We start from the raw sequence: 25599 nt of genomic DNA, 5'->3' as shown, positions 1-25599 counted from the left end.
CAACTCTCCAGCCCGACCTAAGAAGTATGCAACTTGCCGGTCCAGCTGATTGGCCCGGAGGCTTTCACGTGTGACTGTGATTGGTCGATGAGGCTCACGCCCTCTCTCCTTGGGTCATACCATAAGGAGAGGAGGAGAAGAGAAAAGAGCATCTATTTCAGGGCATTTCTGTCGGGTTCCCCTGCTCCGCAGTCCACAGTAGCCTTTGGGATACTAAATAAGGCTGCTGTTTATTGACAGGAGGGGGTACCCGCAGAGAGACCCCGAGGCAAGGGGACCGGGTGATGCTGAGCCTCCCGCAGAGGTGGTGCGCTCCGGGTTTGACTAGTCCAAGCTTTCAGGGCGGACTCGGAGCTTTCAACAGGTTCACGGGATCCTCAGACCCTGCTCGATGCTCTTCTTGCCCACGCTGCGCCGAGCCATGCTTTCCCACTTCTGGAGGAGCGCTGGGTGAGTGAACCCCTTGCTGCCGGAGCCCTGAGAGCGGCGGGCGACTCCCTTCCCTGCGTGTGCACCGGGCTGCAGCCTCCCTGGGAGAGCCACCCTCACCCAGCTCTCCAAGTCTCCCCTAAGCTCGAGGGTCGCGTCCTGCACAGCCACTCTCCCATGGAGACTCTGCGTCCCCTTCCTGGGTCTCCCTAGATAGTCACTTTTCCTTAGCCAAGGACTCCGCGCCCCCAGATGACTCCTGCGGTCGGTTGTGGTGCCCTGACTATGTCCACGCCCCCTTCCTACCTCCTCTTCCTCCTAATGCTGGATATTTCAAATTTGTTGATTCTCCCAGCCCTGGGACGTCCCTGAGTTCAGGTTCTGGAGCCTCCTGATGCTCCCGGGGACCGCTCTATCCCACTCTCTTTTCTGTTCAACATTGGGCTTTTGTTTTTCAGTGGGTGCCGTAATGACTTTTTATAATGTGTGATGCTGACGGTTGGGTTCTGAGTGGCTTATGGCTTATTTTGAGATCTGAATAAATTCATTAAGACAAGTTCCTGCCGGGCGGTGGTGGCGCACACCTTTAATTCTAGCACTGCGGAGACAGAGGCAGGTGAATCTCTGTGAGTTCGAGGCCAGCCTGGTCTACAAATCCAGTTCCAGGACTACACAGAGAAACTCCGTCTCGAAAAACAAAAACAACAACAAAGGTGTTTGGTTAGCACTTAGGAGGCAGAGGCGGACTGATCTCTGAGGGTTGAGGGCCTGGCCAGTTTGGTTTATGTAGCCAGGGCTGCAGCTGTCTCTAGAACAGGCGTCTGGTTATTACCACTGTCAGGACTGCCACTTTAGGTCAGACTTCTCATGAGGTGTAGAAGCAATGAAATCATTACAAGTAATGAAGAAACTGACTGTTCCAGGGCAGAGCTGCTCTTCAGATCCGCACGCTGCTGTTCAGCCAGAACCTCAGTGCCCTCAGTGCCCTGTTCCAAGATCCTACCCCCAGTGGGGCTCTCAGTCTGCTGGGCCTGGGTGTTGTGTTTCTGTCTCCCTTTTACAATGACACAGCACCCGCCCACCCCTACCTTAGTTCCTATTTGCTGCTCTGTGGCCTGTGACTCACTGTGTCTTCCTCCTCCACTGAATTGTGACCTCTCTGAGTTAATCAGTGACCCTTTCCCTAGCCCCCGTGAGATGGCAGGGGTGAGTTTCAGCTCTTCCGTACGCCCTGGTGGGGAGTTGGCAGGAAGAGGACATGGGATTGGAGTGTGCGGAGACTCCAGTCCTTCGATGTCTTCTGCATTGAGACCACCCGCTGCTTAGTGGGGAGAAAGGCATAGACACAAAGACCTTCTGATCGCTCATAGGAAGCAGTCCATGTTATGAAATGGTTCCAAGTAGAGGTATCATGTAGCAAGCTAACAAGTAGGATGGACCCCACACTGAGCCTAGGAGCTTGTTCTGTTCCCATGTGCAGCCGGAGAACTCTGCCTGCTCAGGCAGATGTAACTGGAGTTACAGTTGGTCTAGAGCCAGATCCCCGCTCCTCAGTGCGAGGCCTCTTGAGCTGGTGGGAAGAGGATTTTGCAACCAGTTCTCTGGCTCCCGCTGCCTGCTTTTACAGTGCGGCTGGCCTGGCGGGATGCCCAGATGCGTTTCTCCGCATCGGCAGCGTTTATTCACTCACCTTCGGGGCAGGTACTAGGGGGGCTGCTCTGCCCTGCAAAATGCTTAGGAGCACTTCCAACCTGTGCCTCTGGTGCCAGTGGCGTCTTCAGTCATGACAGTAACAATCTTCAGAGGTTTTCTTGTTGTCACTGGTTGAGAGACACAATCGTGGGACAGCTGTGAATACGCTGCTCAAGTTGGCTGTTTGAAAGCCTTAGGCTGTTTCTCTGGAACCGTACAATGCAATGCTGAGATTGCTTCACCTTTAAATTCCTCTGTCTGGGTCTGAATTTCTATATGAACTGTTTTAACAAGTTTTTCTAAAACTTTCATCTTGGCAGTCACATTAACCAACTTTTTAAATGATAAAACAAATGATCAAACAATATTTATAATTGACATTACATAAACCCCATCTACATTAATTATCCTCTCATTTAATTGTTCCATTTTCAGACTGTCAATTGTATTATCAAACAGAAACCAAATTCCCTCAGTTGTCTAAATGTTTCCCATTTTTTTTTTAATGTGGGAAAAGACTTTCTTTTAACTAATTCCTCCCTTTAAGAAATCTGCCTAAGCACAAGGCCCTGGGTTTGATCCTCTCGATCCTCAGCTGGTGGGGGGGGGGGTGGAATCTGCCTCCCGAGTGACAGAATTAAGAGTGTGTGCCACCACTGTCTGGCTTCTATGTCTAATCTAGGGGCTGGCTCTGTCTCTGATCCTCAAGGCAAGCTTTATTAGAGTACACAATATATCACCACACCTGAGTCCCATCCCCAGCGATACATTGTGTACATGTGTGCGCATCCACAGATGCAAATTTACATGTAGATATGTACCTTGCATGTTTCACAGATTCTGTGCAGAGATGTATCACTAAGGCCACAGATGAGAAAGTGAACACAGAAAAGGGCAGAGGTCAAGGTCAAGGCGGAAAGGCAACAGGCCGATGGGAAGCCTGATGTTCATTAGCTCGAGACCCTTGACAAGTTTTTCTTCATTTCCACCGGCCTCAGTTGTTTAATCTGTGAAAGGAGAGCAGACTTATACATTACAGGCTGCCCAGGGGCTGAGGAAGACAAGCCTTGTAAAAGGTGAATCTGGGGGAGAGGAGGGGCCTGGGAAGTGACTTAGTTAGTGGAGTACCTGCCTAGCATGTACCAAGAGCTAGCCAGGTATATCGTTGACTTATAATGAATGTTCATTTCTGTTCCTTATTTGCCTTTGTGCCAGACCCTTCAGGGAGTCTTCCTGTGCATCTTAGGGCTGTTTCAGGCCACCAGCCCCTGTGCCCTGCCATTGTTACTGGGTATTCTTGGCCCATCCACACGTTGTTTTTGTCATGCGTGGGCACTGACTTTTGCCTTGTTCCTGAGCACATCTCAGAGCCCTGCAGGTGAGGTGTTCCCGACCTCACCCAGCACTCTGCCTCGGTGTCTTGCTAACAGCCCTGTCACAGGCAATGACAAGGATCCGAGTGTGCAGGTGTGGTGCTTGGTGTGCCCTCTAAATACTGTGGAGGACTGTAGGTGGGTTTTTTTTGTTGGGACTGCTGGTCAGCTCTGTCCCACCAGCTGGCTCCCAAATAACCACACAGAGACTTCTTATTAATTCTAAATGCTCGGCCAAAAGCTTAGGCTTGTTACTAACTAACTCTTCTAACTTAAATTAACCCATATTTCTTATCTATGCTCTACCATGTGGTGGTACCTTTTTTCATCACAGCATGTTCATCTCCTGCTTCCTCTGTGTCTGGCTGGTAGGCCCCTTTTCTTCCCAGCATTCTCTTTTTGTTTGAAAGTCCCGCCTAACCTCTACCTGCTTAGCTATTGGCCATGTAGCCCTTTATTAAACCAATGTGAACAACAAATATTCACAGTGTACAAGAAGATCGTTCTACAGCAGAGGCCTAGATGGAACCTGAGGTCCTTGTAATGCTTCTGACATTGTTCAAATGGGCTGGCACTGACACCTGGAAACACTCTGCACCTGGCACACAGTAGGGGTTGAACCTGTTGCTGTTAGAATGGCCCAGAACAGAGTGCAGCTTGGACCCTGGCCCACCTCTAAGCAGCTCTGTGGCCCTGGGCAGGTGACTTGGCTTCTCTGTTGTCATGTGGAAAATAACAGTAGCTCACTCACAGGGTGTCTTGTCTTTGGGGTTTTTTTCCTTACAGTGTAGTGACTTTGTGTGTAAGGCAAGCGCTTTATCATGGGGCTGAATATCCAGCCCCCTTTTAACCTTTATTTTGAGACAGAGTCTTGCCAAGTTGCCCAGGCTGGCTTTGAACTTGCAATCCTCCTGCCCCAGCCTCGGAGTAACTGGGATTGTAGTTAACTTCATTAGTAGGCCTTGTCTTGGGGGTTGAATGAGTTCACAGATGCTGAGTAGTTTGACACGTGCCCAGAACCCAGAAAACTCAGGATTGCTGCAATATGGTGACCCACTTCTTTCCCACAGTGGGCTGCCTTGAGTGGTCAGCCCTGACAGAAATACCAAGGATAGCAGGACAGCAAGAGAGTCCTCTAGGCTGGATGTGGTGGTGTACACCGTTGATCCCTGTGCTTAGGAAGCAGAGGCAGGTAGATTTCTGAGTTCAAGGCCAGCCTGGTCTACAAAGTAAGTTTCAGGACAAAAAGAGCCGTAAGTATGCTCCATTACAGATGAGCTGTGACCATGAGCTGCAAAGGAGTAAATGGTTTACTCTTCCATAAAAAGAGGCCGTAGTGCAACCGACTGCATTTGGAGGGTGACTAAGTGAGATGGTACCCGTGCCCATGATGCTTAGCTTTGCCAACTTGACACAACCTGAAAACACCCTGGGAAGAGGGTCTTAGTGAGTGACTATCTACTTTGGTTTGGCCTGGGGCCGGGGGGAATGTCTTAATTAAGTTAATTGTGAAAAGACCCAGCCCAGTGTGGGTGGCGCCATTCCCTAGGCAGGAGATCCTGAGCTGAGCATATGCAATTGAGCGTATATGTGTTCCCTCCACTCTTGACTGTGGATGCTATGTGACCAGCTGTCTCAAGCGTCTGCCTCTGACTTCCCCACAGTGACAGGCCTGGGCTGTGAGCTAGCATCGACACCCTTTTCCCCCTAAGTTGCTTTTCGTCAGAGTATTTTATCACAGCAATAGAAATAAACGGCACAAGGGCAGTATCTCCACCTCACTCAGCTCAGTGCTTGGCACTCAGAGCTCAGGGGATGGTCTGTACTGTCTTCTACGGCATCAAGGTAAAGTGGCTCCTGTAGCCTGCCCCACCTTGGGCCCTGTACTTTCCCCTCCCCAGGAGCCTCCACTGCTACCCTAATTACACCTAATTAAGTGATAAGGGGATTTGCCTTATCAGGCCCCAGATTACAGCTGGAAAACAGGAGGCCGGAGGAAGCAAGACAGCACCTCCCTTTGCTTTCTTCTTGACCTGGTGTTTAGCTGGCAGGAGAGTCCAGGCCAAGTTCAGGCTCAGAGGTCTGGTGCTTTCCAAGCTTTTTCCCTGGTGGTGTTTCTTACGCGCTGGGACTCGTGGAGTGGATACAGGCTGCTTCGGGGAGCTTGCTGCTTGCTTCAAGCAGGAGATGCCCAGGCTCCCTTGCGAACCTCCTGCTTGGCTCGGAGATAATGGGAGAGGAACCCCCTTCAGATTACGGTGGGCAGGTGGGGGGAGTCCACCTGTGAGGGGCATCCAAGCATGGTGGGGAGGTCTGAGGAAAGGGTGGGACAGCTGGGGTTCTGCAGGGTTGGGGTGGTGGGGAATGAACCTGAGGACTCCTGAGGATCCAGAATCTTCATTTTAGAAGAAGTAGTTTCAGGTGGAGTCTCCCTTGATTGTGTATTCATGTGAAAATCTGGGTCTTGGGCCTGCAAGCTGACTGAGCAGGTGAAGGTGCTTGCTGCCAAGCCTGATGACCTGTGTTTGGTTCTCAGGACCCACGTGGTGAAGGAGACGAGTGTTTTCTGATCTTCACGTGTGGGCTGTGACACATTGGAAATTAATAAGTAAAATGTGGTCCTCACTGTGCCGCGAAGACAGTCACGGACCTCACTCATCCAGTAGTGGTCCCGTATAATTATCACGGAGGGCTGGGGCTTCGTGACAGCCTGTGCGTCTGCTCTTTGAGTACTTGCCTGACGTGTGAGGCTCTGACTTCTGTCCCCAGCGCTGTATAAACCCAGTATGGAGATGCATACCTGCAATCCCAGCCTGCTCTTTAGGAGGTTCATCTTCTTTTACATAGTGAGTTTGGAGCTAGTCTGGGCTACACAGTGAGACCCTGTCTCAAGATAAAATAAAATAAGGACGTTTGCTGCCTGCAAAACAGTGCGCCATATTGCAGCATGACAGTGTTGTGCATGTCCTGTTTACAGCATTCCCCGGTTGAAAAAGGCCCCTCTGGAGTGGCTTGCATGTGTGAGGTTTCTGTGTGGGTGTTCTATGGTGCATCCACAATGACTAAGTTGTTTAGGTGTGTATTTCTCAGGGCAGGTCCCTGGTGCTGGTGGGACAGGATTGTGTACCTTTGGTTATGCACGAGCAGCCTGGAGATGGTGGAGACATGACGGGTGAGACCTGATGGCACTTTGAACCTTGGCAGGGTGGAGCCTGTGCCCTCTACCTCGCCATCTCCTCCCCCAAAGAGTGCTGAGTTGGCTGGCACACACTCTTCTTGGAATTCCTGACATCTCCTGCCTCTAGCGGGGAGGGGACCATGGGCTCTGAAGCTTGAGCTGAGGAGAACCTCTTACTGGCTCAGGCCCTGGTGGCAGGTCCCGGGGTGTGGGTGGGAGGATGTTGTCCCAGGTTGCTAGGGAAACCTGAGTTGGGGGCAGAGGGAGGATTGAGAGTGGGGTCAAGTCTACATCCGGAGCCGGGCACCTTGTTGAGTCCTAAAAATGTGTGGAGAATAAACAACTGGGTGGCTGGATTAACTCTGTGTTGTTGCTGTGGGGTTAAGTGTGCTGACTGCATGAATGAATGAAGATAACCATCCTGCCTAGAAAGTCCTCGGGGAATCCTCTTAGAGAGCTGTGGTTCTCAACATGTGGGTCGTGACCCCTTTCAACAAACCTCCATCTCCAAAAAAAATATTTACATTATGATTCGTAACAGTAGCAAAATTACGGTTATGAAGTAGCAACGAAAATATTTTTATAGTCGGCAGGGTCACCACGTGAGGGTCGCTGCGTTAGGAAGGGTGAGAGCCACTGTCCAGAGGCCCTGAGTCTTGTGCGATGGATGGTCCACTTCCATCTTCATCTAAGCTAGTGGAGGGTGCCTGTTAAACCGGGGTGGACCGCTAGCTGAAAAGAGAGAGAGCCCGTTGGAAGAGAAGCCTGTTGTTTTTGGCCATACTTCACTCACGCTCAACTTGATCTTTGAACTAGTCTCTCCAGGGCCTGGAGACTTTCCAGGGCTAGAGAAAGGCCCCGTGAGCCTGCGGTCACAGTGAGCCTCTGCCCCCAGGAAGGTGGGAGGAGGGCTGGGGGATCTGTTTCTGGCATCACTTTTGCAGGGTAGCAGGGAAGAGAGGCCTGGTATGGGTGGGGTACGTGCTGACTTTTTCCCACTTGAATGTGATCCTAGAGTGTGTGTGTGTGGGGGGGGGTGGGCTTTGGAAAGTCCTGGGCCTTGGTAAGAAATGAATGGCGGGACTGGAGGTGAGCTTGAAGGTACACTGTGGTGGTCTGGTTCCTCCGCTGAGAGAGTAGATGGATTGTGCTGGCCAAGAGGGATCTTGGTGGACAGGAGTGTTGGCTTTGGTTTATCTGCTTCCAGAAATGGCAGTGTCCAACATGGTGGGTGGTAGGGTGAGGCCTGGAGCCCTGCTGGACTCAGTCCACATCCAGCTAAGGAACCACATGGGAGATTTTTACCACTCCACTGTCAGTCCCTAGAAATTTCTGCCCCCTCTCTCCTGTTCCCAGGACTGCAGGAGGAGGGGACATGGTGGACTTCTCTATCTTTGCCTTCTTTCAGCTGTCCAGTCTCCATAGTAACCCTAGGAGATGGGCCTCACTGTTTTGTACTGGAACATGAGGCTAATGGGGGCAGGACTGGGTAGCCTCTGAGACGGCCTTTCCATCTTACCTGCTCTTCCTTGGCCAGACAGGGATGGGAGGAAGGAATGTGACTTGGCCGGGGTTATGGCTGTGGGGAGGAGAACGGACACTCTCCCCACTCCAGCTCGATGCTTACCCTCCCTCCTCTTCCAGATCTTGCCAGCACATGACCCTCTTCCTTGTCCTCAACCCTATAGGCCTCTTTCTGCCTTTATTTATCCCGCCTGTCTACTCTGCCTTCCTCCTGGAATGTGGCCTCAGGGCCACACCCACCCCACATGGGTTTGTTTTCTCCCTCTAGTGACCTCTGGGCCCTCACATTCCTTCCCATGAAAAAAGGAGAAACACATGTCCCCACTCCCTCAGTCTGACCACTGTGTCCTGCCGAGCATGGTTACGCTGATGGGGGCCCAGCCAACAGCATCGCACTGACCCAGCTAGAATAAAGCTCAGAGAGCTCTTCATTTTGTCTAAGCACAGTCCAGGCACCCACAGAGTAGCACTTGGAGAGGGGTGGCTTTCCTGCCCAACTGTATCATCCCTCTCATTTCCCAGCAACACCCAGCCCACGGCACTCCCCAGCTTCCTGGACTGTCCCCTCGGATCACCCACCCAGTCATGTGGTGGCTTTCCCCAGCATCTTGCACATGGTGCCTGACTTTGTCTGGACTCAAATCCAGGTTTCTTCTAATTTTGGGCTTCAGCCAGTCATTTTCCTTATGAAAATACCTGGATGACTTATTCTGTCAGGGGCGGCTGTTTGAGCAGCTGATGAGGCCTGGCCTGGGGCCTGGGCTCTGTGAATGTTGCCAACAGATGTCCTCTGAGTTGTCCTCATTTACAGAAGAAACTGAGGCCTGAGGGGACATCTCATGTCTGGGAAGGGGAAGAGCTGGACCTTTAGCTCTGGAGTGATGGACCTCGAGTGCTGGCTCTGATCCCCTCCATCTGCCCTGCTTTGCACCTCCACACAAGGAAGGAGGTGGAGGTCAATAATCCGCCAGGTTCCCCAGACCAGTGTTGCTGTGCCCAGCACTCAGGCCAGTCCTCCAAGTTCATGGTCTATATGTGATGCTCTTGCTCACCTGAATGCCAGCTTTCTGCTGAGGGCATCTCTCTGGCTCACATTGAGAGACGGCTCTCACAGGCAACCTGTTCAGTGTAGAGAAACCTAATTCTGTAGGGTGAATTTCAGGAAAGAAGGGACAGTGGCCGTCAACATATACAAAATTGACTTCAAGTAACGGTGTGGCTTTGGTGGCTTATTGCCATTCAATAACTGTAGAAACAGACTCAGAGCAGGCAAGTCATGTGACGGGGGACACACAGTGGTGGCGTTATAATTTCTAAGTATTAGACCCAAAGCCAGTTGTCTCCCCAGGCCTAGGATTTGCTTTGATATCAGCCATGTGGATCAGTCCGGGACCACCTGTGAAGACAGAGGGGACTAGCGTGATGGCTGCTGACCTATCATTTTGTTTCCCCCATGCTTGGTTCCAGGCTGCGTTGGAGGCACACCTCCTCTCTCAAGGTGGCCAATGAGCCCATCTTAGCATTCACTCAGGGCAGCCCCGAGCGGGATGCTCTTCAGAAGGTAACAGGGTGGTGTGTCCCCAGGGTGTGGGGGGGCATGGAACAAAGGGAGACAAGAAGTTCCCATCCGCATTTCTGTCCCTCTCCCCCAGGCTCTGAAGGACCTGAAGGGCCAGACAGAAGCTGTCCCGTGTGTTGTTGGGGACGAGGAGGTGTGGACGTCCAATGTGCAATACCAGCTGTCGGTAGGTCTGATAGGGGCAGGAGCTGTGGTCTCAGCCTGGAAGGGTCATCGTCCCCTCCCAGGCTTTGAATTCCTTAGATGCCTAAAACTAGAACAAAGGGTACCATGCCCGGCCCACTCCTGAGTCATGTCCCCAGCAAGGAGCCTGGGAAGAGTGTGTGTGTGTGTCCCTGGTGGTTTCTTCCTATGGGTCAGTTGCAAGTTGGAGGGGCAGGGGGAGGAGAGGGAGGCGGAGGAGATCTGGGTTCAGCCCTGTAGAAACCAGTGTGTACCTCAGCGAAGCCAGAGACTCACAGATCGCCCAGTCTGGGGCGGGGGAGTGAAGGGCTGGCCTTTTGGCCAATGAGTCCATTTCGATAGAACTCTAAGAGCACTGTGTGCTGGATCCCGTTTGAAAGAGCTAACCTACCTTTAGCCTTGTGACTCTGAGCACAGGGTACCTGTGGAGGTCAGAGGGCAACTCGGCGGAGTCGGCTCCCTCCTTCCCCGCTTACGTGGGTCCTGGGGACTGAACTCAGGTCACTAAGCCTGAGTGGCAAGTACCTTTACCTGCCGAGTTGTCTCACTGGCCTGTTGGAAGAACTTCTAACTGAGGCTGGTGCACAGCTTCCAGCCGCGGAGAGCCGGGGAGGAGGAGGGAGCTGTGGCCTTAGTGCCGCAGGTGGGTGAGCTGGGAGTCAGGCATGTCCAGCTGAACACAGAGGCTGTGCTTTCCCTGAAAGACAGAGTGGTCTGTGGTCTTCGCCTTACTCATGAACCACGATGTTCCCCGCCCTTTCTTTCAGCCCTTTAACCATGGACACAAGGTGGCCAAGTTCTGTTATGCGGACAAGGTGAGTCCCTGGTGACCATGGCTGTCCTGCCAATTGTGGGTGTACCCCACTACCTCTCTCCCTGATCCTGGGGAGTCCTTGGGCTGAGTCTGTAACAGAACTCATGCCCCGTTAACTCAAGCCAAACTCCAACTGTGTTGCTCAGAGTGGGAACAGCACCAAACATTTCCACTAACATGCCCACCACTTCAAGCAGACATGGGGAGATCTGTTGGGGTCCAGGGGGTGGGTAGTGAAAGATAAACGGCACTGGTTGGTGGTGCTGGTTACCGGCGGAAAAGTCATGAGCCACGGCCACAACTGTCAGAGTTACAGAGAGCTTTATCAGAAGGGAAAGCGGGGGGTGGGAGAGGGAGGGAGGGGGGAGCCAGGCCTGGGGGAGGGAGAAATGGCGGGAGCAGAGCAGAGAGCAGGGAGCAGAGAGAGAGGGTGGGGGTCCGTGTCCAGCTTTTTAAGGCACAGATTGCGTGACCATGTAGTCGCCGGCGCCCCCTGATGATATAAGACACAAGACCCTGAGCTGTGCATGTACAGGATCCTAACAGATAGATTCTGTAAGACTGAGTCAGAGCAGTTGGACACATAGATAGAAAGTCAGGCAGAGAGTGAGAGAGAGGGCCCATGGGAGGGGCTGATGGCAGGTGCCATGTGGTAATGAGGGCCGGTGGGGTCTGGGCCACCGGCAGCTAGTATGTGTGCCAAGCTGTGGTTCTGACGGCAAGGCTGGAGCCCCCTCAAGGATGTGGTACCTCCTTAGTTAGACTATGGGAGAAAGTGGGGCAGGAACTTTCTTTTTTAGCAGCTAACTCAGCTGGCAGGAGCCTAAGACCTCAGAATGACTGCAGGACAGGCTGTCTCTGGCAGTGTGGACTGGACTGGGGGACCTTCTGCTGGTAACTAGAGTCTTTCCAGTCCCTGCTCTGTGCCCTGGGGCTCTTCCTGCTGTGTAAGGCAGAAGGCAGCCCTTTACCCCTCTCCCCCTCTCTCCAGGCCTTGCTCAACAAAGCCATTGAAGCTGCCTTGGCTGCCAGGAAAGAGTGGGACCTGAAGCCTGTGGCAGACCGGGCCCAGATCTTCCTGAAGGCGGCAGATATGCTGAGCGGGCCACGAAGGGCTGAGGTCCTTGCCAAGACCATGGTGGGACAGGTGAGGATTGACAGGCTCCATTCCTGTCACTAGACATTAGCTGAGCCTCTGAGTGTTGGAGGCTCGGAGATGTGCTCCAGAAACATCCCTCGGAGTGGGGATATAGCATAGGTGACCGCACTAGGCGGATTGTGCCGAGCCCATGTGTCCTGCTGTGGGCCCGTCACCTCCCCTCCATCACCTCCCCTCCATCACCTCCCCTCCATTCCTGTCCCCCTACTCTGGGCCAAGCCTTTGCCATTTCAGGCTTATCAGTCACTCTACTAGAGGTGGCAAGCCTTCTGACTTTGCTCTACGGCACTGCCATCTACAAATATGTCAGACTGTGTGCGTAGCCACCCTGGGACACATGGGGCTCACAAAGCTGCCGATTGGACCCTGCTGCTGCCAGTCTCCCCGCAGCCCTCAGAGGGATCTTTTAAACACCCACAAAGTTGCTCCTGACTCAGGGACCACCAGGCTCTCTCTCCTAGTGTCTCATCCTATACCTGGGGCCCCTCTCCCCCTCTCCCCATGATGGAGTTTGAACTCAGCAGGAGTCTGTGGGAAGCCCAGGCCTCCTCTAGCTCTGCCCAGTGTCCACTGCCTAGAATGGACCCTGACTATCTGGTCAGGCTCCATCCTGACCTCTATGGGGTTACCTGTCATTCCAAGCCCAAGAAGGGCCGTTCTGTTCCATTTGGGAGTGTTCTGCTCCTCGTCAGTTACAGTTAATGCTCAGGTAGTGGCCGGGTGTTACGTGTATATTGACTGCCTGGCGAGATCTGTCTTGCTTGAACTTCGTCTTTAAGTTGTCAAAGGAGTCTCCTGAGAAATGCAATTTGAGAAATAGGCTTTTCAAGTGAGCAGTGCCCTGCACTGAGGAAGGAGCCAGGGAGAAAGACACAGTTTGGCCTCCTCCAAGAGTTCTGCTAAAGGAACCACTGGCCGTAATTCTAGCATGGTGAGTCCCACCTGCTCACCCGTCTCTATGGTGAGAGCGCCCTCTGCTGCACGGAGGTGGGATGACAGCTCCCCACCTTTGCAGTGTTGAATTTGTGCTGAGTGAAATTATCAGGTAGATACATTATGTGGGCTGTCACATTTGTCTTGAGATTCACCGGATTCTAGGTAGCACTCTGCAGGTCTTAGCCTCCTAGGCTCCACACTCTAATCGCATGTCAAGAATTATGAGCTGTGTAGCTCTGCAAGATGGTCCGCGGATGCTTTTCCGGTCCAGTGTACGTTAGTCTGTTTGATGGAAGAGGTTCGGATGCCTGAGAATCAGGTCCTTTCCCTCCTCAGTCCCGAGACCAAGCCTGGTCAGCCCACTGAAGGTTTCTGTTCCCTTCTGGAGGCTGGCTCTGGCCTGTGTGCTGTCACTGAACCCGGGCCACCCTCCTAACAGGGAAAGACCGTGATCCAAGCGGAGATCGATGCTGCAGCGGAGCTCATTGACTTCTTCCGATTCAACGCCAAGTTCGCCGTGGAACTGGAGGGGGAACAGCCCATCAGCGTGCCGCCCAGCACCAACCATGTGGTGTACCGGGGGCTGGAGGTACTGCAGGGCAGGCAGTGAGCGGGCCACGGGGGCTGCTGGGAGCCTTGAGCTCTGCCTCACCCTCTCCCTCTTACTCAGGGCTTTGTGGCAGCCATCTCACCCTTCAATTTCACCGCAATCGGAGGCAACCTGGCAGGCGCACCAGCCTTGATGGTGAGGAACCGGGGACAAGGCCGTTAGTCATGCCCCAGATCTCCAACAAACACAGACCCCGCCCTCAGTCGTGGGAGAAGCACAGACGATGGTAGCTGTGGCCGAGAATAAGCTCTGGGTTCCAGCACAGCCGTGTCCGTTTGTGGGAGACCCGAGCAGACCCCAAGCTCAGAGGCACAGTTTCCTCCTTTGTCAAACAGGAGCAATGATGTATGTGTGGCGGGGGTGCATGCCATCAGGCTTCCAATATTGAGTGAGACGTGCTAGACACCAGGCAGGTCCAGGCGAGAGTGAGCCACAGGTCCAATGGCCACTGATGGTGGTGTTGACCTGGAGTGCTCACGTGTGTGGCAGCCATTGACACTGTGCTGATGATGTCATTTAACTAAAAAGCAGCGAGAGAAGTGACTACCCCTGTGCCTCTTTGCCAGGTGACACCTGAGATGTACAGGAGGGACTCACTTGTCAAGGCTGGTAAACAATGGAACAGATAGGAATTTGTTGAGAGAAGGTGCCTGTACCATGAGCTCCCAGTCTGATATGGGGGAAACAGGCCAGTCCTCAGCAGGCTGGGCAAAAGGAGAGCCGGTGTTCACGGGGTATGGCTCCCCATGTGCGTCTTCTGTGCATACACAGGGACAACCTCGTGCATCAGCAAATGGGTCCTCCTGGTGCCTGTGATGCTGCACGTGCTCTGGCCCAGCACACGTGCAGAACATCTGTGAATACTTGCCCAGCCGCACCCAGGAGTGGCCCAGAAACACAGAGAACAGCCCTAGCCTGGAGTGAGGGCAGGATTCGGCCCAGGCTTGCAGGGAAAGGGAACCCAGGCTAGAGTCAGAGGCGAAACTTGGGTCCTCCATGGCAGGGACCTCTGGAAATGGTGCAGATGTTACATGAGTGGGCTTAGGTGGGGCACATGGGGTATAGAGTGGTTCCAGGTAAGGGTGACCATGCTGTCGGGTACAGTGGGGTACATGGTTGGTATGGTTGGTATCCTACTGCCTTGTGAGTCATGTTCACACCTTTTTGGCAGGGCAACGTGGTCCTGTGGAAGCCCAGCGACACTGCCATGCTGGCTAGCTATGCTGTCTACCGCATCCTCCGGGAGGCTGGCTTGCCTCCCAACATAATCCAGTTTGTGCCAGCTGATGGGCCAACATTCGGGGACACAGTCACCAGCTCAGAGCACCTCTGTGGCATCAACTTCACAGGCAGTGTGCCGTAAGTCCCTGGGGGGGGGGGGGGGGTGGCAGGGCACAGTGGTGTAGGGAAACGGTGCCGCTATCTGGGGCTATGAACCCAGAGGTCACACGCTGATCTTGCCCACTTTCTCTGTGTGATCAGCCTCTCTCAATCTAGTTTTTTTTTTTTTAACCTGTCAAATGAGAGTGGTGGTCCCTATGTTTTTTGGTTTTGATCTTTTCGAGACAAAGTTTCTCTGTGTAAAAATCTTGGCTGTCCTGGATCTCGCTTTGTAGACCAGGCTGGTCTCGAACTCACTGAGATCCTCTGCCTCTGCCTCCCAAATGCTGGGATTAAAGGCACCACCACTTGGCATTGGTCCCTATCTTGCTGAGTGTTTGGAAGGATGGGAAAGGAGGGTGCTGTGTGGGCTGGGAAGCACGGCCCATGGCTGATAGCAGGCAGTCTCTACCATGGAGGACATGTTTGGGCGAGCTGGAAACAGGAGATGTGTGTCCTGCTTCTTGGAGAAGGCACCCAGGTGAAAGATTGGCCAGGCAGAGGTGAGGAAGTGGGAACAGGGTTATAGGAAGGGGAAGGACACCAAGGGGGCTTACAGGCTGAGCCTAGGATGTGCTGTAAGGCCTGTCCCTTGGGCCTTGGGGGGTGGAGTTGGGGGAGGGCTGGATAGTCCTCACCAGTCACCTGCTCACTGACTCAGCAGCACAGGGTTCTGTGCCATAAGCTGGAAATAAGTGAACAGTGAGGTCCCCTGCTCACCATCCCCCACCCCACCTCCCTTGGTCCCACCTCTCAGATTTAGCCCAGTGGCTCCTAGGAGCCTTTTGTATCTTCAGAAGTGTCTGGGCTGCACGCTGAAGGAGGCAGGGGACGCAGAAGGTTGTAGGGAATGGTGTAAGCATAGTTCTGTTTCAGGCTGGGGTTGTCCACTGGACCTGGGGAGTGACTGGGTTTTTTTTTTTTCTTGGATTCCTAATAGCCATGGCCCAGCCATGTCTAACTGAAACTGTTTTATTGTAAAAATCCATATTGTGTGTGTGCTCTGGTCCCTCTGGGCTTGTGTATCTCTTGGAGGTGGACAACACTTTGTAGGTCCCCCCAGTCCCACCTCAGGTCCTTGGTCTGTATATCCCGGGTCTGCCCATTGCTGGCTGTCCTGGCCCTTGCAACTGTACTCTGTCCTAGGAACCTGCTGGAGCTGTTCCAGAAGGCCTTCTCAGGAGGTTGTGGGCTGCGGGGATTGGGATAATGGCACGGACCAGGCAGGGATGTCAGAACCTAGGGCAGGGCAGCAGGCTGAGCCGCAGGCAGTCTGCAGGGCTGGAGTCTGGGTCCAAGACCTTCTGGCCTTAACAGAGAGGGCATGGTTGACCAGGATAGACGCTGTCAGGAGTACAGGCTTGGGGAAGTTGAGTCATGTGTCGGTCATCGACCGAGGAGTCTTCTGGGCATCTGGGTAGAGGTGACTGGGACAGCCAGGTGTCCCATTTGCACCTGCAGCTCTTGCTGTGGGATACCTTACCAGAGTGGCTTCTCTGCACCTTCCCCTCCTGGATCGCTGGTGTGGGTGGCAGCTTCGGGACTGCTGAGGAGGTCTTTTCCCCAGAGACCTGCTCTGCCAGTGCTCGGGTCTCTGCCTGTTAGCAGGCGGAGTGGGCCTGGCCCCCCCGTTTGCCACGCTCTGGCAAGCTGCTAGGCCGAAGGTGGGAAAGTCATAAATTACCGTTAGCTACTGTGGCTGGGTGATTAGCATTTTTATTGTTTTGTGGTGTTGAGGTTGGTCACAGTGAAGCCTGGGGAGGAGGCGGTGTCTCTGGGGCGGCAGGTCAGGGCACAACCTGAGTCGTTGGTTTGGTCCGTCAGGCCAGGCACTGGGCCAGGATGCCCCTTATAGCCACAGGGGTGTGTATTCCTTGTCAGGCGGTGTGCCCAGTGTGACCCTAAGTCCCGACTCATACGGGCATCCATGCGCGTGGAGGGTTCTTGTCACTAGGTGAGGTGCAGAATTGAAGGCTCAGAGACAGCAAGTCATGAGCCCAAGATCACACAGCCCTGTGTCAGAGCCAGGGCCAGCACTCTCTGTTTTCACATCTGGGCCTACGTGCCACCTTGCTCCCCAACCCCCGTCACAGCTGCCACCACCCACTTAGTTCCTCCGGTTCTACGATGACCCCCCTCCCCACCCCAGGTCTTTTAGCCTCTTCCTAGGGAGGCTGCTTGACATGCCTCTTTGCTTCTAGCACCTTCAAACACCTGTGGAAGCAGGTGGCCCAGAATCTGGACCGTTACCGGACCTTCCCGCGCCTAGCCGGAGGTAAGCCCCGCCGCTCACACGCTTCCAGGGCTCCCCTCTTCCTGGGCTCTTAGGAGAGGACAGGAGGTCAGAGTAGGGGTGGCCAGGATTCTCTTGGGTTGCTGGGAACCAATATTGGAGACTTCTCGACCTGCCTCTGCAGTGGCCCCCTCAGGAGCCCCGTGTGATACAGAAGCCCTTAAACATGCCTGTGTGTGGAGCTGAAAGCTGCGTTCCTCTGAGGCGTGTGTTAGTCGTTAGCACACACAGCCCAGGGATGCTGTGGTGGATGGCAGGGGTCTGAGCAGGGGAGGAAGGAGCCTGGTGTGTGTGTGACCTCTCGTTGACAATGATAACTCCTGAGAAACCATTCTGTGGTCACAAAAACGTGACACACGTCGTCATGTGAAACAAAGCCAGAAGAGTCGTCTCCTGCAGGGCTTCTCAGAGCCTTTAGTACTCCATTTATGTACTTGGAGAGCATAATCAGCTGTGCAGTGTTTCCCAAACTCCCCGGGCCACGGAACCCCGTTTTGCAAAGTCTCCATGGAACAAGAGTTTTCTAGAACACACTTTGGGAAAGTGCTGAGACCTCAAGGAAGGTCTGTCTGGGGCACACTCGACAGTAGAAGCTGGGGCTGGTGGTCTAACTTTCTAACCCCAGTGTGAGGTGGGGCCCCTGGTAAGGCCCTTCCTGAGCCGGCTGGCCTCTGGTGGTGTGCCTGGGCTGGCGTAGCATTTGACTTTCCCAGCCCCCCATGTCCTCAGTCCTTGCCTTTGTGAGAGGAAAGGTGGACCCTGCAGGGGAGGGTGTGGGTGGCCCTTCCCTCTCAAGGCCATGGCCCAACCTAGAGCCAGTGGCTTCATCACTTTGCCTCGGTTTACTCATCTTTGAGATGGGAGGGCGACATGGGATAGTCCTTGGGACGTGGAGAGACAGCGCAGGGTGCTTCCTCCAGTACCTGGCAGGTGGTGTGTGCTTTTGGTTGCTGTTATCTGTTGTAACTGAGCAGGTAAACTGAGGCTGGAAGGTGCTGTGACAGTCTGAAGGTCTTCCCTAAGGGAATAGGTGGGCTTTCCTGGGAGGTTTCAGGAAAGCCTGGGTGGGCTCTTGGGAGCTTAGCTGACTGTACTCCTGCCTCATGTTGACCATTTGGTTTTCTCATCTGTGACGGGGAGTGGATGCCAATGCCCTCTGCTCTCCTGTTCCCTTCCCCGGCCTTGCTTCGTCTTCTGGGGAGTGGGGCCAGCCTGGCTCATAGCTCCTTTGCTCCTCTCTCTTCTAATTGCTTCCTCTCATTGCCTGCTGAATGTGGGGCTGCGGACCGGTGTGGGTGGCGGCTTGGGCAGCAGCCAGCAACCTCCATTCATGTCCACACCCTGTGCTCTGTAGAGTGTGGCGGGAAGAACTTCCATTTCGTGCACAGCTCGGCCGACGTGGACAGCGTGGTGAGCGGGACGGTGCGCTCGGCCTTCGAGTATGGTGGTCAGAAGTGCTCAGCCTGCTCGCGCCTCTACGTGCCACAGTCTCTGTGGCCACAGATCAAAGGGCGGCTGCTGGAAGAACACAGCAGGATCAAAGTGGGCGACGTGAGTGGCACCTCCGCTGCGCCCAGCAGGTGGCTGATGAGATTGGCTGCCGCTGTCTCCAGCTCTTTGAGTGCCCGGTCCTTCCCTGGGGCTCTCTCTGGCTCTTTGAGGCAGGGTCCTTCCCTTGGGGCTCTGTGCATGTGGGGTGGGCTGTGGGGAAGGGTCTCCCTTTGTCTCTGGCCCGCAGTGTCTCATCTCTCCCTCCCTTGTCCCCCAGCCTGTAGAGGACTTTGGGACCTTCTTCTCTGCAGTGATTGATGCCAAGGTAAGGGGTGGGGCACAGCACAATCTGGAGGACAGAGAGGGGCAGGTTCGTCCGTGTGGTTTGTAACCAGCCATGCCTCCCTGGCCTGGAAGAGGACGGGATCATCCATGCCGGAAATTGCTTTTGTCTGCACACTCTTGAGCCAGGCTCAGCAAGCCCCTAAAGTGTATTTGTGTGCACACACTCATGGACACACACACAGGCAGGCCCACATATGTGCACTTGAGATCACAGCTCTGGAACTAGAGTGTAAACGACCTTGAAAACACATCTCTGTAGCCACATGCACATATCATGTACTTAAATGTAAACACATAGCTATATATGTACCTTTCCATATGTTTATCTCAGCGTGTGTTTATATGTAAGGATACCTGTGGTTTTACCACACATGAGCATTCACACACACTGTGTAACACTCATATATATATATATATGTGTGTGTGTGTGTGTGTGTGTGTGTGTGTGTATCTATATATACACAGAGATCCCACATACGTAACATACATACACACACCCCATATACATACACAGCACACACATACATACCACACACATGCACTTATATACACACCACACACACACACACACACACACACACACACACTCAAGACACAGACACATGCCACATACACACATATAACACAAGCAGGTACCCTTTTCTGTGTCCCTGACCCTCCAGGTTCCCTCTGGTCTCTGCATGCCTGGCTTCCTGACCATTTGGCAGGTTAGCTGGGCCTTGCTCTTAACCCTGAGTGCCTCCAATCCTGCCCCCCTTCTCAGAACTCAGGCCCTTTAGGCAGAGGTGTTTTGGGGTGAATGTGAGGGACAGCTGTCTTTGACACTGTCCTGCTCACCTGCCCTAGGCCTTCGCACGCATCAAGAAGTGGCTGGAGCATGCGCGTTCCTCGCCCAGCCTCAGTGTCCTGGCAGGGGGCCAGTGCAACGAGTCAGTGGGTTACTTCGTGGAGCCGTGCATCATCGAGAGCAAGGACCCTCAGGAGCCCATCATGAAGGAGGTGATTGCAGCGGGCTGTGTAGCTACAGGGCTGTCCTTGGGCACGGCATCACGCGGGGTTCTGACGCTGTCTGGTGTCATGGGTGAGGAGGGGTGGCTGGCCGGAATGGCTCACAGAGTGAATAGACCTGGGTCTTGAGCTTCAGGCCTGTCCAAGACTCCGTCCTTGTCGCCGTCAGCGCTGGCTGTGGCCTGGCACTCCATTGCCGCAGCTGCCACAGCTACTATGGGACTATGGCAGCTGTGGGCTCCCTGGCTCCCTGTGTGGCTGTGGCTGATGCCTGAGATCCAGGGAAAGCCCCAGCCCCTTGCTGGGGGAGGGGCCCTGAGGAGGGAGATGCCTTAGCACTTGCTGCTGAGTGAGCTGCCTGCTGCTGCTGCTTTACTGTCCAGGTGAAGGCATGGCAGGGAGGCCGGAAAGTTCTGGAATTTTTCCCAAATGGTCAGGAAGCCAGGCACACAGAGACAGAGGGAACCTGGAGGAATCCGCCCGTCTCTGCCTGTGCTCAGGGCGGCTGTGTGGTCTGAGGCCTGGGCTGGTGGAGAGGATGGCCAGATGGGGACATCGTAGCGACTGACCCCTCTCTCGTCTTCCCAGGAGATCTTCGGTCCTGTGCTGACGGTGTATGTGTACCCGGATAACAAGTACAGAGAGACGCTGCAGCTGGTCGACAGCACCACCAGCTATGGCCTCACGGGGGCAGTGTTCGCCCAGGATAAGTGAGTGGCCTCAGCCCTGAGAGCAGGGCTGGTGTGCTCTCCCTGCCAGCTCAACAGCATCCCCCTGCCTCTTAGACGCAGTTCCTGCTCACCCTAACCTCGACTCTTTGCATTTCCCTTCCTCCTCGGCCCTGTAAACCACCGTGTCTGCCCCTGAGGGGGAAGTACTGGGATTGGAGCCCGAGAGGAAAGCATGGGGGCCTGGGTGTTAGCTAAGTTTCTGTGAAATGGCTCGATTGGACTGGGACCCCCTGCCCCCATTGTTCCCACAGCTATGGCCTGACCCTCTATGCTCTCCGTCCAGGCCTCCCAGTGGCCCCAGGAGGCACGTGAGCTGATCCCCTTCTCCGGGGAGAAGCTGAACCTTGGGGACTAACTGGTCCAGCGCCCGCTCTAGCAGCTGGCCAGTGTCCTGTTCCTACTATGGCTGCTTGCTTAGCTGGAAAGCCAGTGAGGGCTGCCTGAGGGATTGGAGGCCACACCTGGGGCTGGCAGCCCCTCTGATTGCTGTCCTGTCTCCTAGGGCAATCGTCCAGGAGGCCACGAGGATGCTGAGGAATGCTGCTGGCAACTTCTACATCAACGACAAATCCACTGGGTCCGTGGTGGGCCAGCAGCCCTTCGGGGGTGCCCGGGCCTCTGGTGAGTGGGAGGCGAGTCCGGGTCAGAGGCCATAGGTCATTGCTTCAAGGCTGTCACTAGGAACAGAACAACTGTTGGGGGTATATGAGTGTTCAAATACAGAATGCTTTCAGGAGCTTCTGAAGCTAGGAGGCCATTCTATTCTATGGGGAAGGAAACTGAGGCATGGGGGAGGGTTGTGAATGTTAGCTTTAATGCCCACACTTCTACCACCAGGCTTAAGATCACCTAGGTTCAATGCTCTCTAGGTCGTAGTTGGAGAAGCTCTGGATGGGCAGGCAGTGAATTGCCAGGGGCTACTACCCTCTAGTGGAAGCCAGGGCCAGAACACATGTTAATAAGAATGTGATGTTTCTACCCAGGTAAACAGCATGTAGCATTTAAGGCAGCCTGTCTCTTCAAATGTCTGTTCTCTCTCTGTCTGTGTCTGTGTCTGTGTCTCTGTCTCTGTCTCTCTGTCTCTCTCTCTCTCTCTCTCTCTCTCTCTCTCTCTCTCTCTCTCTCTCTCTCTCTGTGTGTGTGTATGACTAAAAACATTCAAAGGCTGGTCTTCTAGGTCTTTGAAATACATGGCGTAATTGTTAGCCATATTCACCCCATGGTGCAGAATGTAGCACCCCAGGATTTGTTCCTGACTTAATGCAGTGTCCCCCAGATTCCAAGCTTCTAGTAACGGTTCTCATTGCCAGCTTCTGTGAGATCAGCTCTTTCAGGTCCCATGAGATGAGAGCACACCATTCTTATCTTTCTGAGCCTGGCTTACTTCATACAGCATAACAGTTACTAGTTCCCTTTTCGTGAGTGAATAATATTCTACAATGTGGAGGTACCACATTTTTTTCACCACCCATCTATCAATGGGCCCTTTGGTTGTTCCCTTTTCTTGGCAGTTGTGAACAGAACAGAAGTGAACGTTGGTGTTCAGATGTCTCTTCAGCATGCTGGCTTAATTTCCTTTCCTGACTAAATACCCAGGAAGGATTGTTGTAGGTTTTTTTTTTTTTTTTTTTGAGTGTTGGGGGCGGGCAGTTCACAGGGTTTCTATGTATAGCCTTGGCTGTCCTGGAACTAGCTCCATAGATCAGGTTGACTTTGAACTCACAGAGATCCACCTGCTCTGCTTTCTGCATGCTGGGATCAAGGGTGTGCGCCACCACCGCCCAGCGGATTGCTGTAGCTTTTAAAGAGCAATTTCTAAACCAATACTCATGATTCTATACTAACCTACCTTCCTGTGTGCTGGGCTTTTCTTTCCTCCACATCCTCCTCAGCACGTATGTGTGGTGTGTGGTGTGGTGTGGTGTGGTGTGTGTGTGTGTGTGTGTGTGTGTGTGTGTGTGTGTGTGTGTGACTAGTTTCTTTGTTGACTTCCTTTCTGAATGATCTGCCCTTTGCTGGGAGTGGAGTATTACAGTTTCTGCTGTTATATTCGAGTCTCCCTTTCTCTTTGTGTCTATTAATGTTTGCTTTCTATGTTTCAGTGTTCTGATATTGGTTGCCTCTGTATTTACAGCTGCTGTTTTCTGTCCTTGACTTTCTCATTTATAACCCTTCCCCTGCCCCCCCACCTTCCTCTCATCTCCCCCACCCCCCAGTTTTAGTTTAGAGTCTACTTTATTTGCTATGAGCTGCTCCTATGCCTTTGAGATCCATTTATATCTTCTTCCTGTGTCCTCAAGGGTGAAATGTGTTTCTTGTAAACCACATGTAATTGGGTCTTGCTTATTTATTTATTTAAGAATAAGTAAACTTTTTTAGCTGGGTAAGATGGCACATTCCTTTAATGCCAGCTCTTGGAAGGCAAAGGCAAGTAGATCTCCATGAGTTCCAGGCCAACGAAGGCTGCAAAGTGAGACCCTGTCTCAAAAAATTTGGCCCAGAACATGCTATGTAGTCCAGGCTGGTCTTGAACTCACATAGATCCACCTGCCTCAGCCTCCCAAGTGCTGGAATTAAAGTGTGCACCACCGCACCTGACCCAGCATCTTTTTTTTTTTTAAATAACTAAAAAAATTATATGTATGTGTATGAGTAACAGGCCACATGTATATAAATACTCAGAGAATCCAGGTGATGGTGTCAGATCCCCAGGAGCTGGAGTTGCTAGAGGTTGTGGCCTGCTTTGTATAGGGCTGGGAATCAAACTCTTGTCCTCTAGAAGACCAGGAAGAGCTCTCTCTCCAGCCTGGGTCTTGGTTTTTTAAATCCATTCACTCACTATGACTTTTAATTGCAGAATTGAACTCATTTACATTTAATGTAATTACTGATAGGTAAGGCTTGCTTATTCTTCCTCTCTTACCAACTTCCTTTATGCTCACATGATTCACTCAAGTATTGTGTTTTAATTCCTGTCTTGGACTGTCCATCTCTCCTTCATTTCTAAAGAGCAGCTTGACTGGGCAGTGTTGCTTTTGATTGGTATTTTATCTCTTTGGTTCTGTGAGCCTCAGCCTCTCCCCTGCCCTCTGGGCATGCACACTTGGCTCTGATATGCTCAGCAAACTCTGACTGTGTTTAGTTTCTGCTTCTCAGCAGGGTGCATTCAGGAGGGTGCATTGTAGACAGAGCCATCATTCACCCCTGTGCCGCCCCATTCACTCCCCCAGCCCCAAGCCCCCTACCTGCCAAGAACCATTGTGCATTCTCTTTCCCACAGGAACCAATGACAAGCCAGGAGGCCCCCACTACATCCTGCGCTGGACGTCACCCCAGGTCATCAAGGAAACTCACCAGCCCCTGGGGGACTGGCGATACTCCTACATGCAGTGAGCTCTGCTCAGCACCTGTATGTCTACCTGTCTGTCCATCCAGATGACTGACATCTCTGCACTGACCCCCGGCTCCCCACCAGCTCCTCCTGGACACTTCACAGCTGAGCTTGACCCTGTCCTGACCATTGAGCTGTAACCTGACCCCTCTTCCCTTGGTGTCAGGTGACCAGGTTTTGGCTTTGGGTCATACTGGGAAGGAAGAGCCAATTCACCCAGAAATCTCATCTGCTCCGGAACACCCTGGTGCCTGGCCAGCTCTCCACCTGGCTGCTTTACTCTCCTTATCCGAGGCCCCTTGGCTCAGAGACGCTGAGAACAGAGAGAGACACTCTCGGGAGCCTGTGGGGAAAGGAGACAGCTCTGGTGGCCTGCAACCTCATCACTCAGACTCCTGACCTTGGCCTCGGCCCCTCCACATATCCAGGATCTCAGTCAGGTGGCTGCAGGGGTACCAGCTGGCTTTGCCCCTCGGTCTGCTAGTTGTTCCTGCAGGCACTTGTGCCCAGCCGTATGCCTTAGACCCATGTGCCTTCTCTAGGATGCCCGGGTGTCCCTGAGCCTTCATCTCCCCTGGCCATCTGCTGGGAGTGAGCAGTGGTGGTCACCTGGGAAACCTTGAGCTGGGCCTCCATTCCATACTCTTGTCTGAGCAGCCAGATCAGTGGTGGCCAGGGCGAGTTCCTATTTGGGTCCTGGATGATTAAGCGTTATTTTTAGTAGCTTGAGAGCCTACAGGGTTCCCCTTCAAGGACATTTGCCAAGGGATCCACATACAGCTGATGTGGCTGTCCCCAAGAGCCACCCCGGGTCACCACGGTCCACACTCAGGGGCAGATGCCAGTACCAGGCCAGCTCTGAGCACTGCTTCCTTTCAGGGTCTGTGCGTCTCCCAGGGACCAGGGCTCCCAATTCCATTGGCTCTATACTGTGAGGGGGTGGGGCGCACTTACTGTCACCCAATAAAACACTAGCTGCCAAATCAAAGTCGTGGTGGTTGTGGAGGGAGGTGAGGGGCTGGCTAGCTTCTCTTTCTGAATCTAATGCATGACCGGCATCTTGTCATATGGTGCAGTTGGATGCCTGAGGTGGGATAAGGGGGCTCTGAGGCTGGGGAGTCCCTGCTGGAGGTAGTAGTGACCCTGGAACCCGGTCTAAAATCTGGATTTAGATCATGGCTTTCTGTCTCCCGCTAAGGTGATCGCCAGAAAATCCTGTAAATTCCCCTACGCTCCATCTCTCCAGCCTAAAATGGTGGATCCCCTTATATATACAGAGGGTCAAGTGAGCCGCTCCATGTGGATTCCGGACAGCATAAGACAAGTGTTTAGATATGTTACCTGTTTACCCAGTATTCTACCACTGTGTGCTGTGGTGGTTAATTTTGTGTCCATCTTGCTGGGCCATAGTCCCCAGAGACCTGATCAACCATTGTGGAAGTTTCTATGACAGTGTCTTTTGGATGAAAGTAAGATTTAAATT

General features: G+C 53.3%; 1 protein-coding gene across 1 annotated transcript; it reads left to right on the top strand.

Moving 5' to 3' along the window:
- The first annotated feature begins 159 nt into the window (after nucleotides 1-159).
- Nucleotides 160-25599, top strand: Aldh4a1 (aldehyde dehydrogenase 4 family member A1). The gene is made up of 15 exons (XM_052717701.1): nucleotides 160-450; nucleotides 9664-9757; nucleotides 9849-9941; nucleotides 10726-10773; nucleotides 11764-11919; nucleotides 13307-13456; nucleotides 13538-13612; nucleotides 14649-14836; nucleotides 17059-17132; nucleotides 18505-18701; nucleotides 18919-18966; nucleotides 19833-19985; nucleotides 20583-20704; nucleotides 21228-21346; nucleotides 24006-25599. Exons 1-15 carry the CDS (start codon nucleotides 392-394, stop codon nucleotides 24116-24118), a joined length of 1689 nt encoding a protein of 562 aa, XP_052573661.1. The 5' UTR covers nucleotides 160-391; the 3' UTR covers nucleotides 24119-25599.

This window comes from Peromyscus californicus, unplaced genomic scaffold (assembly GCF_007827085.1).
Source record: "Peromyscus californicus insignis strain IS unplaced genomic scaffold, ASM782708v3 Scaffold_5__1_contigs__length_169319896, whole genome shotgun sequence".
NCBI lineage: Eukaryota > Metazoa > Chordata > Mammalia > Rodentia > Cricetidae > Peromyscus > Peromyscus californicus.
Note: the sequence above shows the minus strand (reverse complement) of the source record. Positions and strands in the feature narration are given on the sequence as shown.

Excerpts from the sequence above, each read along its gene's own strand:
- Aldh4a1 (XM_052717701.1), top strand. The coding sequence starts at position 392 with ATGCTCTTCTTGCCCACGCTGCGCCGAGCCATGCTTTCCCACTTCTGG. Across the intron at positions 10,774-11,763 it reads AGTTCTGTTATGCGGACAAG|GCCTTGCTCAACAAAGCCAT; the intron begins GTGAGTCCCTGG and ends CCCTCTCTCCAG. Across the intron at positions 14,837-17,058 it reads AACTTCACAGGCAGTGTGCC|CACCTTCAAACACCTGTGGA; the intron begins GTAAGTCCCTGG and ends CTTTGCTTCTAG.